The following is a 16,730-nucleotide window of genomic DNA, read 5'->3' as shown; positions in this document are numbered from 1 at the left end:
CCTGGAGTCAGGAAGACTCATTTTCCCGAGTTCAAATCTGGCCCCAGACACTAACTATCTGTATGACCCTAGGCAAGTCATTTAACCCTGTTAGCCTCAGTTTCCTCATCTGTAAAATGAGCTGGAGAAGGAAATGGCAAACCACTCCAGTATCTTTGCCAAGAAAACCCCAGATGGGGTCATGGAGAATCAGACACGAGCGCAATGACTCAACAATTCATCGATTTACTTCTCTTCCTGACTAGAAGGTAAAGTCCTTGAGAGTAGGGATGGTTTCATTTAATGTACTTACCACCAGGCTGCGTTACACTAGGTGCTTTATAAATGTTTGCTGATCGAGCTTTGATTTTATTTATCTGTGGATATACTGTATCTTCGCAGGAGAAGATGAATTCTCTACGAGCACAGACAATCCCTGCGGCTTGGTCCCTGTATCCCTCATACCTAAGAATGGGCACTTAATCAGATCTTTGCAGAGGGAACCGAGTCAGAGCCGGCTTTGGTTTCTGCTCCTGTCACTCTTAGGATGATACATCCCACGCTCAAGGTTGCAAATGGCATGAGACCGCCCAAGGCCAGACAACTAATAAGCAGCAGTGGGGGTGGTGAGGGGCTTGAACCTGGGCCTCCTCATGCCAAATCTGCTGGTCTTCCCATCCAGCTGTGTGATCTTAATCAAGGTGCCGCCCCTCTCTGGGCCTCCGTTTTCTCATCTGTACCACACAGACATGGCACTAAATCATCTCTAAGGTCCCTTTGGGCTCTGCCATTTTGAGATTCTGTGAAGAGAATGTCTGATTCCATCAGGTCAGAGATGGGGAAACAGATGGGAATGATTGCCTGAAGTCTCACAAGTAGTAAATAGCAGACCTGGAATTCAAACCCAGATCTACCCATTCCAGTTTTCCATATGCCACAAGTTGGGGAAAGGACCAAACCCATCTGGGAAAAAGAAAGTGGAGGTAAATTATGGTACAGGAATAGAGTGGATTGATATTTTTGCACCATGAGAAATAACAAACTGGAAGAATTCAGAGAAACGTGGGAAGACTTGTTTAGCACATAGTAGGCACCTGTTGATTAAGTGACTGACTCCTACAGACCCAAGTGAGCAGAACCAGGAGAATACTTTACCTGACGAACAGAAAAGTATAGCAGAAAACAACCCTGAGAAGCCACAGATCACTGCAGTGATGAGTAAGACACTTCAGAGGGAGGGTAGACTGAAGCATGCCTCCTGCCTCTTGGCAGAGAGGTGGTGGGCTACAGGCACAGAATGGGGGCAACATTACCAGACAAAGGCATTATCAGTTATGAGAGGAGGTCCTACCATGAGAGGACTCAAGGGTAAAAGGGAGGGGAGACACTCAGATGTCACAGTAATATAAAAATAAGAGTGTGTTCCTGAATGGAAAATAATTTTTAAAAGAAGAGAGGTGAACATACATGTTGGACAGGCAGGCGTGCCTTTCTCAGCACTGGTCACGGTGCTGAGGCTCTCTGAGCATATGGAACTCCTCTCACAATGAGAACACCCCTCTGGGAAAGGCCATGAGCCACCTTTACCCTCCATCTCCCTCCCAGACTACCAGAAGAATAAGGCTTTTGGGAACTTACCTTGAGAAACTTGTACAGTAGAAATGTGAACCAGTTTGTTAGCATTTTCTCTGCTACCGACTCTGTCCTAGAACAAAGAGATAGAAAATGATGGGCACAGGGGAAAAAAACTCCACTACCTAAAGAGGGGGAATTGTGATCTTGCTGGGCTCTTCCCTGCCCCCACAGTCCCTGACCTCTCCCCTCTTCCTCCTGATTTAAAGGTCAAGCCTTGCAAAGCAGGGCAGTGGAAAGGAAAGGAGGGAGGGAGAGGGGGAGAGCAGGAGGGGGAGAGCAGGAGGAGGCCAGCCTCCCTGGGGTTGCCATGACAAAACTCTAAAGATAGCCCCGTGGCTTGCCAATCATGGCTGGCTCTCACCCCGGCAGAAACTCATTAGCTGAGGACCTCAGTTATCTGTAGGGCCCAGCTGTAAGAAGCTATAAGCTAGAGGGGACAGGAAGAAGAGGCCGCTGGAGCCAGGGCTTGGAGAAGCACCGGACTCACTGCATTCCCCATCTCCTATAACTACAATGTACAGGAGGATGGGGAAACATCTGAACCTGGCATTCAAAGCCCTCCAGGATAACAATCCTAGGAGATCGGCTTTCTCTCCTCCTGCTCCTTCCCTACAATCAGCCTCTGATATGGCTAAATCAGAGGTGGAGAACCTACAGCCTCCAGGCCACATGTGGCCTTCTAGGTGTGGCCTTTCGACTGAGTTCAAGTTTTACAGAACAAATCCCTTTATTATTAGTATGTTCTGTGAAGTCTGGAATCAATCAAAGGGCCGCACTTGAGGACCTAGAGGGCCACATATGACCTCAAGTCTGCAGGTTCCCCACTCCTGGGATAAATTGTGAAGCCACTGGGGTTAGACTTGAGTCAGGAAGACATGTCCTAGATGAAAGACCAGTGAAACCATTTAATATCTCCAAGCCTCAGTTTCCAGCTGTATGAAATGGGGATGATAATACAACCCACTCCTTCAGCTTGTTATGAGGGTCAATGAGATAAAAGGCACCAAGTGCTTTGCAATCCTTAAAAAGCTATATGACATGAGCTGTTAATATAAGGTAGCTAGGTGGCTCCCTAGCAGCATTTGGCCTGTAGTTAAGAAGATCTCAGTTCAAATCCTGCCTCCCATAGAGTTCCTAGCTGTGTGACCCTGAGCAAGTCATGTAGCCTGCCTGCCTCAGCCTCCTCATCTGTAAAATGGGGATGATAATAGCACTTGTCTCCCAGGAGTGCTGTAGGGACCAAAGTTCTTAGTAAACCCGACTATACAAATGTTAGCTATTGTCATCATTCCTATTAACAACCTCACTGAGCCTCAGTTTCCTCAAAGACTAAAACAGCACCCCCCTCACAGGGCTATTGTGAAGTGTGAGTGGCCTGATGTAAGTAGAGTGATGGCAAATCTTATTCATAATACACCCGCTGGCTGTTATTGTGGTATCTTTAATCAGGGCTTGCTGAATGAACAAATGACTGATTATTCTCTCCCACTGAGCATGTTTTGTGCTTTCCTGCCTCCATGACTTTATTCAGGTAAGTCCTGCTGCCCAGAATGTCTTCTTTGGGACTCCCCCCTATTCCAAATTCAACTCATTTCTCAAGGCCTCCCTCCCCCAGGAAGAGACAGATCATTCCAGTCTACCACGATCTTTGTTCTTGAACTTACAGGTCAAAGGGCTTCGTTTTACTGAGTCATTCAGCACCTTGCCCCTCCATCTGCTCACGGCTATTCTGAAACACTGGATCGGTTTACCCACCCATCCAAGATTTCCAACCTAGGTGACCCCATTAAGGATCAGCTTAGGAAGGGACTTGGAAAGCCAGCGATCAAATTCTATAAACGATGTGAAATGTCACAAGCTTGTGAGAGATGCCGCATTTGCTTTACTCCCCATTCCTTCCCATTCCCTGAGAGGGGACGTGCCTTGTGGAGACTCATATGGTACAACTGTGGCAGAGACTAGATTTGAACCCATGTTCTTTGATGACGCATCTAATTCATCCCACCCTAGATACCTCCCTTCCATCCCAGGCATGAAACATGAGGACAGATGATATGAGGACGAATGGAGCAGACCCAAGTCACCCAGCAGAGGGTTAAGGAACTCATTAGACTGACCGGGCTGAAAATATAAATAGGCCAAGAAGGGTTTGGATGGATTCACTGCTGACAGTTCTCTAACAGGTTATTATATTGGGGACAGAGTAAATCACAGACTGCTGGAATTGGAGAACCACAGGGCCGTCCAATCATGGAGCTGGAAGAAGGCCTCAGGGACCTGGGAGTCCACAGCAAGGGCACATCCCTGGCCAGCAGTTGGAGGTCAGAGAAGACAGCCCTGCTTCCACATGTCTGTCATCAGTGGCCTGACCAGAGCCAGAACCCTGGGCTGGAAGGGGCACAGGATTGCCCAAGATGGGGAGGGAGGCCTCGTGTCTACCCTCAGGTCTACCACTAGCTCAGGCAGGCACAGGGATGGCTCTTTCTGGCTCTGTGGATGTTTCAGAATCTGAAACAATTCTGCCCTCACAGAGCCGGGAGACAAGGCATGTTAAGGGCCCTAAGGGGATAGCACAGCCTTAGTGTTTATTCCTGGGTAGATGGAAAGGAAAAAAACCTAGACAGCTTGTCATGTTCTGCTTCTAGAAGGCTGCATGCCCCAGGGAGACTTCCCTGGACTCCGCAGCAAGGGATGGGGTCATCTAATCCAACCCCTTCATTTCACGGATGAGGAAACAGGCCCTAAGAAGGGGCAGGACTTACCCAAGGTCATACACTGAGTCAGTGTCCAGAGCTGGGGCTGGAACCCAGGAGGCAGGGAGGCAGAGCAGGAAGCGTACAGACTCCGAAGTCAAAGGACCTGGGTTCAAATCCCACCTTGTATGCTTACTACCAGTGTGACCACAGGCAAGTCACTTAACCTCCTGGGCCTAGGTTTCCTCTTCTGTAAAATTAGGGAAATCCCAGGCCACCTAATTCTCCTCTCAATGACCTTTCTTCTACACAGTTTCTGCACTTGAAGCCAGTGAAGGATGTCAAGAGCTCACAAGTGAGTAGACTTCCCAACCCCTCCTGCTTTGCAGCAGAAGGCAAGGGATCCTCACTCTTCTTCCCCCAACTTCATCTGACTTCTGAAGATGCTTACGACCCACAGAAAGGGAGTGACTTCACCAAGAGACCCCTGCAAGTGATGGAGGGGCAGGGCCAGACTGCAGCCTCCTCCTGCTGCAGGACATCCAACTAAAACCAGAATGAATGGTGTTGGACCTGGAGTCAGAGGGTTTGGGTTCGAATGATGCCTCTGCTACTTCTTACCTGTGGGGCCTTGAGCAAATCACTTAACTTCTCTCAGGCCTCGGTCGACTCCTTCACAAAATTGGTAATGAATGACCTCTAAGACCCCTTCTAAAGCTATGACCTGCTGAAGCCTCAGTCTCCTCATCTGTAAAATGGGGGAGCAAGGTCCCAGCCAGCTCTAAACTGATCGCATCCTATGACTGTGCAAACCCTGAGGCCGAAGGCGTTGAAGCTAAGCCAAGATGAAGCAACCCTTTGAGGGAGGCCTCAGAGACCATGATAACATTAAGGAATGCCCCAGAACTCGAGCTCTGCCTCCTCCTGGTGGGAAAATGATGAGGAAAATAACAATAACAATCATAAGAATGAGAGCGAGCATTTATATAGTGCTTTAAACTTTGCAAAGTGCTTTACAAAGATTAGTGCATTTGATCCTCACAACCACCCTAGGACATATCCCCATTTTACATATAAGGAAACTGAGGCAAACAGGATTAAGTGACTTGCCCAAGGTCACACAGTTAGTAAATGTCTGAGGCCAAATTTGAACTCAGGTCTTCCTGATCCAGGTCCAGTACTCTATCCTCTGGGCTGGTCCACAGTAGTGAGCATTGGATTTGGAATCCAGAGTCCTGGATTCAGATGCTACCATGCACTTTGGACATGTCACTCGAACCCTCTGGATCTCGGCTCCCTCCCCCCACAGCAGAGGGGCTGGATGAGGCAGGGTCTGTGGTCTCCTCCAGCTGTGACACACTATGCTCTGGCTGCTCTGGTCTCTGGGGTCCACTGGGGCCCCCAGCCGCCCGCACTCACCTCCGCAGAAGCAGCTTGGGATGGTTTTTACTCTCCAGGTTCTTCTCAATGAGGTCTGAGAGGAGCTGCTTCAGGACGCCCGTGGCGTACTCCATCTCCCCCTGGAGCGCCGTCATGATGAGTGACGCCACATTGCCTCGGTCCCTCATGGAGAAGCTGCGCTGGGCCTCCAGCGTGCGGATGAAGGTCAGCAGGAAGTGTTTCTTGTTCAGGAGCTGTCCAAACAGGGTGAGTGACTTCTCCACATTGGCCTGAACCTGGGGAGGTGAGGATGGGCTCAGTCAGGCTCCTCTCCATCATGACCCTCCAGGAGATGGTGAGGAACTCACAGAGCACCCTCCAAATAGGGAATGCCCCTCTGCTCTGAGCTATCTCATGTACGGGGTTATCCTGACCTTGGCACGTGGGAGTCAGCAACGAGTGATGGAAATAGCCCAAGGTGGGAGTCACACCATCTGATTCAAATCTTGGCTTTACTACTTACAACCTATACACCCATCTCTAAGTCACATCCCCTCTACAGACCTCAGTTTCCTCCCCTGTAAAATAACCAGATTGGAATTGATGCCCTGTAAAACCTATGACACTGTGAACAGACTTCAGGAGATGCAGCTGCTAGAGTGCATCTCATGCCCCTGGGCCCCTACCAAGAGACATCGAGGTCAGTGACCAGGCAGTCACCACAAATTCCCTATCTGGGAACTCATCAGGGTGGGAAACTTTATTTTCTCTTTTTCAAAAAATGTTTTAACATTTTTTTGGTTTTGCATCACCCACATTTCCCAGTGTATCTCTCTTATCCCGTTCTGGAGAGCCAGTCAGAAAAAGGAAGGGGAAAAAATTTAGTAAAACTAATACATTTTAAAAGTCTGACATCATGTTCAGTGCTCTACACCCACAGTCCTCTGAGGGGTGGGGAGCGTATAACCTCTTCACTGGGCAGGAGACCCTCTGGCTGCTGACTTTGGCACTGCCAGGCCTAGACCTGGTTCAAATGTTCGTCACCTCACCCACTCATTCATTCAACAGAGATTTACTGAGGCCCTACTATAAAAATAATAATTTGGGTGGGGTTTTTTTTTGCGGGGAGCAAAGCCTGTGATGTAATGTGTGAAAATAACTCCCAGGTGAGGACACTTCCTCTACCAATGCAGGCTGGCATCTCCTGTACCTGAGACATTGGGAGGTAAAGGCCCCTCCCTGTCTCATGCAGCCAGCATGAATGAGATGCAGGATTTGGACAAAGGTTATCCTAACTCCAAAGCTCTCTCGGCCAGCTCTCTATGGGCTATGACATACTGCTTTGTAATAACAATAAAAAGCTGACATTTATCAAGTGTGAGCAGGGCTGCACATCCATTATCCCACTGGATCTGGCACTATCCCCATGCACTAGATACTGCTGATATTACTGCCTCCATTTAACAGGTGAGGAAACTGAGGCTCAGTGTCCATCACTGGGAGATGGAAAGATTAATGGGGCGTGATTCCAGTCCTTAGGAAGCCTAGAGGCAAACAGGAGAGAAAAGACCTATAAGGAGATAAATACAATGCCAGGTAGGACATGAAAAGGGCCATAAAACCAAGTGAGGTGAGAGTTTATAGTTGGGGGGACAGAGGTCATTTGTGTGACTTGGGGAGGAATCTACCAGGCTTTCACCAAAAACAAGCCAAGTCTTGGGAGAATGGAGAGGATCTGAACAAATGAAATGGGGCTCCGTGTGGGAAGGGGGTGTTCCAGGTAAAGGGGAAGGGCAGAAGGAACAAAAGCACTAAAGGGAGGGTGGCACCAGTCGGGTCATACCAACAACCTGCCATTGGAGAAGGGAACAGGGCTATCGCCTGGTCTTACAGGGCACGATGACAGTGCCTCACTGAATTCTGACAGTGACTCCAAGTGAAGCTGGCCTGGCAAGACAGCCTGGTCAACAACCCCTCCTATTCCCCTCTCACCTCCCCCCCCCATGGGAGACAAACCATCCATGCCAGTGATGGATGGGCCTAGGTGCCAAGGCTGTCCCAAATTTTCATTCTGAGCCGAATCAGCATTGTCCGGGCCTCTCCGATCAGATGTCACGATGCTATCAGGGCTCAATCCTCTGCTACTGAAACAGCCATGGTGGCGATAAGCTCCGAAATTGGTCCTGTCCTACATGGGTGATCTTATCAGAGATTGCAGAGCAGAAATGGAGCAGGAGGATGAGATTGGAGGTGGGGGGAGAAGGAAATGTCGTGCAGATTTTCTCTATCTCACCCTGCCTCACTGGCTTCAACAGGGACCTAGGGCCCTGGCAAAGTGGGGACAAGGTTAATTTTCTGGCTCTTCAGGATGGGGGGAGGGAGTGGGGAGGTAGGGATGCCCACAGACAAAGGGGGGCCTTGAAGCCAGCTTCAGTTCAGACCCAAGGCCCATGTCTGGGACACTGACAAGCATGAATCAAAACAACCCAACATCCTGTGAACGGGTAGCACCCAGCTAAGAAATGGGACTAGAAGATGGTGCCCCTGAGGTGACATCAGAGTTAGGGCAGAAGGTAAGACTTAAATTTTAATGCCCTGGTCTGGCATTTAAGGCTCTGCACCACCAGGCCCTTGCCTTCCTCTCAGCTAGTCACTCACAACTCTCCGCCATGTCAGTGGACATACCTCCTAACTATTAAGCCCTACTGGTCTTCCCTGAACCTGCCTTATTCATTTCTGCTTCTGCTCCTGTACTTCGTTCCACCTAGAAACCCTTCCCCCACTTTCTCCAATTCTCCTCCTGAGGCTGGACTATGTTTTCCCTCCTCCAGGAGGTGAGCTCCAGCCACCACAGAGCTGTCCCTCACTGCAGATCCCTGGCCTGGTACGGAGCCAGACTCCCTTCTGGTGTTACTTCACCTTGATACATCGGCATGTCCTAACTTCTCAATGAGACTGGAAATGCTCTGGGGGCAGTAGCTAGAGCTGACCCTTCTCTGAATGTCTGGCATATAGATGTGAAAAATGACAATGACTAGCATTTATAAAGCACCCACTATGTGTCAGGCACTGTGCTATGCACTTTGCAAGTATTATCACATCTGATTCTCACAAAATCCATGTGAAGTAAGTGTTGGGTATTATTATCTCCATTTTACAGTTGAGGAAACTGAGGCAAACAACAGGTAAGTGACTTTGTTGCTCAAGGTCACACAACTAGTAAGACTCTGAGGCTGGATTTGAACTCAGGCCCAGAGCTCTATCTAATTTGCCACCAGAATACATGTTTGCCAGTGATGATGATAACATCTTATAAAGACAAAAAAGAATGGTTTAGGGGGCAGCTAGGTGACACAGTGGATAGAGCACTGGCCCTGGATTCAGGAGGACCTGAGTTCAAATCCAGCCTCAGACACATAACACTTACTAGCTGTGTGACCTTGGGCAAGTCACTTAATACCCATTGCCCCCAAAACAAAAACAGAACAAAAACAAAAAAAAATGGTTTAGTGGAAACCTTGCTGATCTAATTAAGAGGAAGCTTAGACATGGTACGAATAATTAAAAAAGAGCCCTGGGCTTGGAGTTCAAGGGTTCAAGGCTAAAAATCCTGGCTCCAATGTCTCCTAGCTTTGTGATCCTCAGAAAATAACTAAAATTCCCTGTGAGCCTCAGAAATGAGGCATAACAATCCCTACATCACAGAAGCACTATGAGAAGTAATTTGTACACCTTAAAGCACGGAATTGCTATTGTCATTATTCCTGGCAAGAATAATTATAACAGGAAGAAAGAAGAAGGAGGAAGTGCCTTTAAACTGAAATTTGGAAGGGAAAAGTACTCAGATGAGAATGTCAAACTGTGTACTATAGGAAGGAGAGCTAAGATATACCTTGATTCTCCGGGTTCAGAAAGAACTTAGCCACATGGAAAAATGGGACCAGAACTTAGAAGGTGAAACTTCACAAGGATAATGTACAGTCCTAAACTGGGTTTGAAAAAAAAAATGAACTGCATAAGGATCAGGGAAATGAGGCGTGTTCGTTCAAAAAAATATCTGAGAGCACTATTTGACCAGTTCAATAGTGGGATGGAGCTTCTTATAAAATACTAATTCCACCCTGGATCATAGTCACAGAATTTTAGACACCAAAATGAGAGAGACGGTAGTATTTTTTTTTTTTTGCAATGGTCCGAAGACACCTGGAACACTGTGAGCCATGTGCCCAGTTGGGAAAGATTCTGATAAGCTGGGGTACACTCAGAGGAAGTCGATCAGGACAGGGAGGAGACACCCAGGTAGAGCAAATGAGGAGCCCCTTAGAAGGCTGGGGGCCGTGAACATCACAAGAAGAAGGGCTGTCAGGCAGAAGAGCAATGATACAGGTTCTGCGGATAGTAGAATTAGTCTCAATGGGAAGTTCTAAGGAGGCAGATTTCAGATCAATCGAGGGAAGCTTACCGCTAGGGCAGTCCCAGAATGGAACGGGGAGGACTCATTAGGTAGGCTGTCAGCTGGGTGACCACTAGCCAGAAATGGGGCCTTGGACCCATGACCTACAGAGTTATTCCCAAATCTTGTGTCTGTATGGCCCTGCCTAGCAATGCCCATGCAGCCACTGTTGAAAGGCCTGGTCTAATAGGGAAACTCTTCTTTGGGCTGATTTGACTGTCCCACCAATTAAGACTGTGCTGGGAGAGCACCTCAGGGGAGGAAGAGATATTCGGGGAAGCCCAAGGGTGCTGGATGCTGGACATAAGCCTTCTGCCCCACTATATTCCGTATGGAGCATTTGGCACAGAGAAAGCATCGGATCCTGGACACTCCTGAATTGTGGAAAGAAACATGACATATACCCCGTCAAAATTTACATGTGTGTGTGTATATATACACACACACACACACATACACACACACATATATATACACATATATATGTATATATATACATACATATATACACATATATGTATATATATATTTATGGGTATGGATATGTATGTATGTATTACGTATATATGTATGTATGTATTACGTATATATGTATATTCATAGTAGCAACTTTTGTAATAGAAAAAATGGAAAGAAAGTGAGAGTTCATCATCTGGCAGACAGCCTGACAAACTGTGGTATTTGAGTATAATGGAATATTATTACTCTAGGAGAAACAGAGAATAAAAAGAATTTTAGAGAAACTCAAGAATGGGATCAAGAAAAAATTCTATAGGATAACCATGATGATAAGAAGGAAAACAACAATGAAAGGCTTCGGAATTCTGACCAATGCAGTGACTTCCTATCCCCACCCTTGTGATCCCAGAGCAGGCCTTCCACCTCTCAGCTAAGAAGTGGTGGACTACAGGCACAGAATGAGGCATACGTTGTCAGACATGGCCACTGTGTTGATTTGTTTTGCTTAATTGTTCTTTGATGCAGAGGGTTTCATAACAAGGGAGGTGGGAACAGCAAACAGGAAAAAAACAAACATAGGATCACAGGGATTGGAAAATATGTTCAGAGGTCACTGGGTCCAACCTCATCATTTTACAATCTATTCATTTTTAATCTAGGTCCCCTATCAGACTCTCAATTCTGAGAAACCTGTCTTAAGACCCCTAGGGTATTCCCCTCTTCCCTTGCCCCTCTCAAAATACAAGACAATTAGACTTGCTTATAGAAGGATCCCCATTCATGTTCACCTCCTATTCTATTCCAGAGTCATTCAAAGGGGTTCTATTGGGGCCTCCCTGATATCTTGTTACCTTTAAGAGGGGTGAAGAGACCCTCTGGAAGAAGGTAATGTTGAGGGTATCTGCTGCCTAGCTGTCCAATGCTTTTTGCCGAAGGACTGATGACCAGGAAGATGCCCTCCATTCTCCCACCCCTCGGTGGGGCACCTACCTCCATCTCTTTCAGCACCGGATGGTCCTCAATGCCTGGGAAAAGGACCCTCATGGCATAGGTGCGATAGTCCAAGAAGGGGATGCCAGCTCCATCCAGGTCATTGGTCAACTCATGGATGTCTGTCTGCAGTTCTGCAAAGGCTGGACAACAAAGGAGAGAAGGAAGAAAGTAAAGGACCAGTGGAAGTGGGGAAGGCCATAGCCCTGGCTTCTCTTCCACTGGAGGACCCTGCAGGCCCAGTAACAGCTTGATGGTGGGCAGATTCAAGCCACCACTTGGAGACCAGGGTTTGACCTAAAGGCTCCATTAGCCCCAATGTCTCCTCCACTGACCAGTCACAGTGCCTAACTTTCCACCATTAAATATCCATTCGTTTGGGGAATTTTAGAGATCGCTGTTAAAATGAAGATGTTGACTGGGAGGGAGAGTACATTAAGCTCTAATCAGTTGCTAATTAACACAGCCTGAATTAGCTTCTTAGATTAGCTCTTGTCACCTAGCAGGGCCCTGACAGGCTATGCATGGGATGGGAAAGTTTAGATTGGTAGGAAGGGAGAGGGAAGATCCTCAATTGCTGCTCTGACACGACATGCCAGTGACCAGGTCACTAAGTGGAAACTGAGTCCCTCCCTAGGTGATCAAGGCCTCAGTCTCTCCATGTGTGGCCTAGAGAGAGAACTTCCTGCCCATTTCCTATCTTCCTAAGGGCAGGAAAAATGATGGGTCTGCTCAGTGTTACCTCATAGAAAACGTGTGTGTTCCTGCTTCCTCCACTACACTAATCCCTACCCGTCCTTCAAGGACCAGCTTAAGTCGTCTTGCCTTCTGATTAGGTCTCTTCTGACCTACCTATGGCAGCCATCCATTATCTCACCTGGTTATAGCACTTAACAAATGTCACCCCATTGTGCCGGCATCCCTTCTCCCTAACTAGACTGTGAGGCCCCAGAAGGGCTTGAGAGTGGAGTAAGGGAAGAAAAAAAAGATACTACAGAAAACAAAAAACAAAAGGAAATGTGTCACGGGTTAAGACTAAAACCCTGGGGAGGAAAATTAAAGTGCCCTCACAAAACTCAGTTTCCTTCTCTATAAAATGGTTCTAGACCAGTAAAATGTTCTGAGCTCCCTTCTAAAGCTCCTTAGGCTCTAACATTGGACGTTCTAGAGTTCCTTTCAGTTTTGATACTCTAGGTTTGGAGGTTCCATGTTCTACTGGCTATAGCATTCTATATTCTAAGGCCCCTTAGAGCTCAAACATTCTACATTTTAACACTCACTTCTCAGGTCCCTTTTCAAAGGTCAAAAATGTCAGTTTTATAGTACCATGAAATTGGAGTTTAGATGATATTGGTAGCAAGGAAGGGTAAAAGGTTGAGGGGCATAGGAGCAGTCTTAGGGAGGGAGCTGTTGGGTTAGGGTTGATGTTAAGAGCGGATGGCAGCTACTGTGTGTGTGTGTGCGCGTGCGCAGCTCTCTAGTCTATGCATTCATAGAATAAAGGTCCCACTCTTCCCTCTCCAGCCACTTGCTAAAGGGCATTTCTTGGTACTTCCACTGAAAAAAAGGAAGAATATGAGAAGGGAGGGGGCAGGAAGGGAAGCAAAGTCTAGTTTGCAGCCATGGTTTCCCCATCACCCAGGATGTCTAGGTCTTGAGAGCCTAGAGGCACCTATCTACCCAGAAGGTGAGGGCCCTAAAATTGACCTCAGGCACAACCAAAGAAGCCTCTCAGACTGGACTCATCTACAAAGCACCTCTGGATATCTCAAAGCATTTGTACAACTGGGGTGGGGTAGATAAAGCAGGGAATCATTGTCCCTATCTGACAGATGGGGACATGGAAACCCAGACAGGGGAACTGGTGGGACTGGCTCATCTGAATTACAATCCTCTGTTCTCACCAGTCCAGGCTTGGTAGCAGTGGAGAAAAGTCCATTCATTCCCTATCTCTGACAGAAAGAAAGAATGTTCTGAGATTGGGGCTTTCACGAGAGACAGATCTGGAGAAAAGTTCAGGGAGGGAATCTTCGGGGGCTATGGGGGAGGACCTCACAGCATTGTCTGAAATCAAATTAAGGAACTTCAAAGACAGTGTGAGTCCATGCCAAGCAGGCTGGTCTCTGCCGCCCGAGGCAGGGACCAAGCCAGCAGCGGAGAAGATGCTCTATCTTATCTGGGTCCGGTGGAAGAGGAAAGAGAAAGGCTTTTGCCGAGATGGCAGCTTTTAATTAAAAGCTGTTTCCTTTTATCTCTCTGGCAGCCCCGCACTGTTGTCTCCCCCGCCCCATGCCAAATGCTTTTATTATCGTGTGTCCAGGGCCCCAGTCCCTCCCCAACTCGGCTGCCTGGCAGGGTCATGGGCCCAGGCAGTTGCTCGTGGAGATAATGGGCAATTAGGCCCTGACAGTGGGACATGGAGAGGCGTTTGGGCCCAATTCCCAGCAGGCAGAAGACGCATAATAAGCTGCCACCCTCTTATACACACACACACACACACACACCACACACACACACACACACACACACACACACACTTTTTCCTCCATCTCCCAACTTGGAACCACTTTCAGTCTCTTCATGAAAACTTATCCCTTTCCCAAAATTCCCAGCAAGGGAACATGGGGATTTCTATTTGTCCTGCCCAAGGTACCTGTCACTACTCTGGGAATCTTCCTCCTCAGATTTAGGCACCTTCAGTGGTTACCTGGTGTCTAGAGGGCCAAGTTCACACCACTCAGTCTAATAATCAAGGTCCCCCATGATTCACTCCAAGCTTCCCTAAGCATCGCTGCTCCAGACAAACCTTCCCCTGCTGCCAGGTGGGTATGAGGTAGAAAAGACCATGGAGGTTACTGGGAGCAACCCCCTTGGTTATAAAATGTGGCTCACTGTTTGGCATACAGCAAGTGCCTAATACTTGCTTTCTGCTGACTGACTGGGGAGGAAAGAGAGACCCAGAGAGGTCAGGAGACTTGACCAAGGACACACAGGATTTAAGTGGCAGAGGCAGGCCTGCTGAATCCCAAATCCTGGTCCTCTGAATTGCCTCTCCTCCCAGTCTCCTAAGAAAACCAATCCCATTTCCATCTTAGAAAGTCTACTCACATTCCTTAGTACAGACTTCCCTCACCCTCCCTGACTTCTGTCCAAATTACAAGCATTCCTCAGGGCTGACTTCAAGCCCCACCTCATCAGACTCCTAGGTCAGCCCCAAAGCACTGTCAGATGGGCCCCAAAGGAGAAATAATCCCAGGTCACGATGACCTCTCCTTTCTCCAACCTCTCATAGCTATATGGGAGATGTGTGCATGCGTGTGTGCATGCATATGTGTGTGTGCATGTGTATAGAGATGTATGCATATGGTAGATTGGAGGGGGAGGTGAACGAACACACACACACACACACACACACACACACACACACACACACACACACCCCTCCCTCCAATCTACCATCTGACTATAATAACGGCAAAAATCAATAAAGCCTTTTCAGGCTGGTAAAGCACTTTACCTATATTATCTCAACAACCCTGCTGAGGTAGCTGCTATCACTATCCTCATTTTGAAAATGAGTGAAGGAGGCCGAAAGGGAGGGACACAAGAACAAGTATTTCTGAAGCACCTACTACGTGCCAGGCACCGAGCTAAGCATTTTGCAAACGTTAGCTCATTTAAGCCTCACAACAACGCTGGAAGGCTGGCCCCATTATTGATCCCCATTTATTATCCCTAGGTGAGAAAACTGAGGCAGGCAGATGTGAAGTGACCTGACCAGGGCCACAGAGCTTACAAAGGGGTTGGGGGAAGATCTGAACCGAAGTCTTCCTGACTTCCAATTCAGTGTGCTATCCAGGGCACCACCCAGATAACTATGTACAGACTTGTGTGTATAATGGGAAACACTGCTCAGATCTAGGCTACTTACTAACCGGGTAACCAACCCAAGACAAGTCACCAGACCTCTGAAGGCCTCAGTTTCCCCATTTGTGAAAGGAAATACATTATTTTAAGGTAGGGATACTGTCACTCCCCATCTCAGAAGCCTTTAGAAACCCCAAAGTGCTTCGGAAATGTGGACAGCCCTCATTCCCTTTACTAATATTGTTATCGTTACCATGTTCTTCTCTATCTTCTCTAAAAGTCACTATCCTTCTATTATTCTCTCACATGTAACAGTCTACAGTGGATAAAATATCTGCTTCTTGTAGCTGAATCCAAGCAGGACCAGGCAAGCAAAGTGCCAGTGTCCAGGTACCACAGCAGACATGAACACAGACTGGGGGTGATGGTTCCTGTTATCATTAGTATCATCACCATCATGACCCTTAGGCTTCCCTTCCAGAACCACGGAAGGCTTCCTGGAGGAGGTAACATTTCATATGCTGCTTCAAATGAGCTGAGAAGGGTAGATACTCTGAGCTTAGGCCAAGGTTCTAAGACAGACCAGAGGGGGCCTAGAACAGATTTACTCGAGTAAAGCAGAGGATGTAGGTTGGGGAGTTGAAGAATCTCAGGTTCACAGAGTTAGAAGGAACCCGAGGTCATTCAATCTAACACCCCCATTTTATAGAAGAGGAAACCAGGACCCAAAGATGTTTAAAGGCTTTCCCACGGTCAAAAATGCAGTAAGTAACAAAGATGGGATTTGAACCCGGACCCTACGACCCCAACCCTAATCATCCTTCCATTGCGCCAGGAGACAAGGGATGATTTTGCCATTTTCTGATTCTCTGGAGCGGTCCTTTCTCTGTGCTCTGAGGGCACCCCCTCATCTCCTCCAAAGCCCCGACAAGCAGAGGGCTGGGACACAGCAGGTGAGGAATGAGGTGAAGGAGAACAAGAACCAAGCCAAATAGAGGAGGCGTGGCCCCCTCCTGCAGGGAGCCCCCAAGCCTGACATCTCCCCCCATCATGAGACCACTGAGGAACAAGAAAGCCCCTAGAAGGGTATAAAGGTAGGCAGCATCAGGACGCCTCGGGCCAAGAGCTACACCAAAAGGCCGGATTCTCCTCCTCTTCCTCCCTGGATTACCCACCTCGAGTCAACTCCTTTTGCACATGGCACACTCTTCATTCTCACTGAATGCATGGAGACCTGGAAGGACCCTTAAGATGACCTCATCCAACCCCTTCGT

At 47.8% G+C, this 16,730-nt stretch overlaps 1 protein-coding gene across 2 annotated transcripts in view; it reads right to left on the bottom strand.

Annotated features, from left to right (window-relative positions):
• Positions 1-16,730, bottom strand: part of PLXNA1 (plexin A1) — a 312,964-nt gene that overhangs the window by 59,084 nt on the left and 237,150 nt on the right. For both annotated transcript variants that reach the window (XM_020981168.2, XM_020981169.2), the window contains exons 21-23: positions 11,590-11,732; positions 5,727-5,983; positions 1,618-1,684 (exon numbers count right to left, since the gene is read on the bottom strand). In XM_020981168.2, coding sequence (XP_020836827.1) covers positions 1,618-1,684; positions 5,727-5,983; positions 11,590-11,732 — 467 coding nt within the window. The remainder of the gene's footprint in view (positions 1-1,617; positions 1,685-5,726; positions 5,984-11,589; positions 11,733-16,730) is intronic.

Source organism: Phascolarctos cinereus, unplaced genomic scaffold, assembly GCF_003287225.1.
Source record: "Phascolarctos cinereus isolate Bilbo 61053 unplaced genomic scaffold, phaCin_HiC Scaffold_4;HRSCAF=312, whole genome shotgun sequence".
NCBI classification, from domain to species: Eukaryota; Metazoa; Chordata; class Mammalia; order Diprotodontia; family Phascolarctidae; genus Phascolarctos; species Phascolarctos cinereus.
This window is presented reverse-complemented; position numbering and strand designations above follow the sequence as displayed.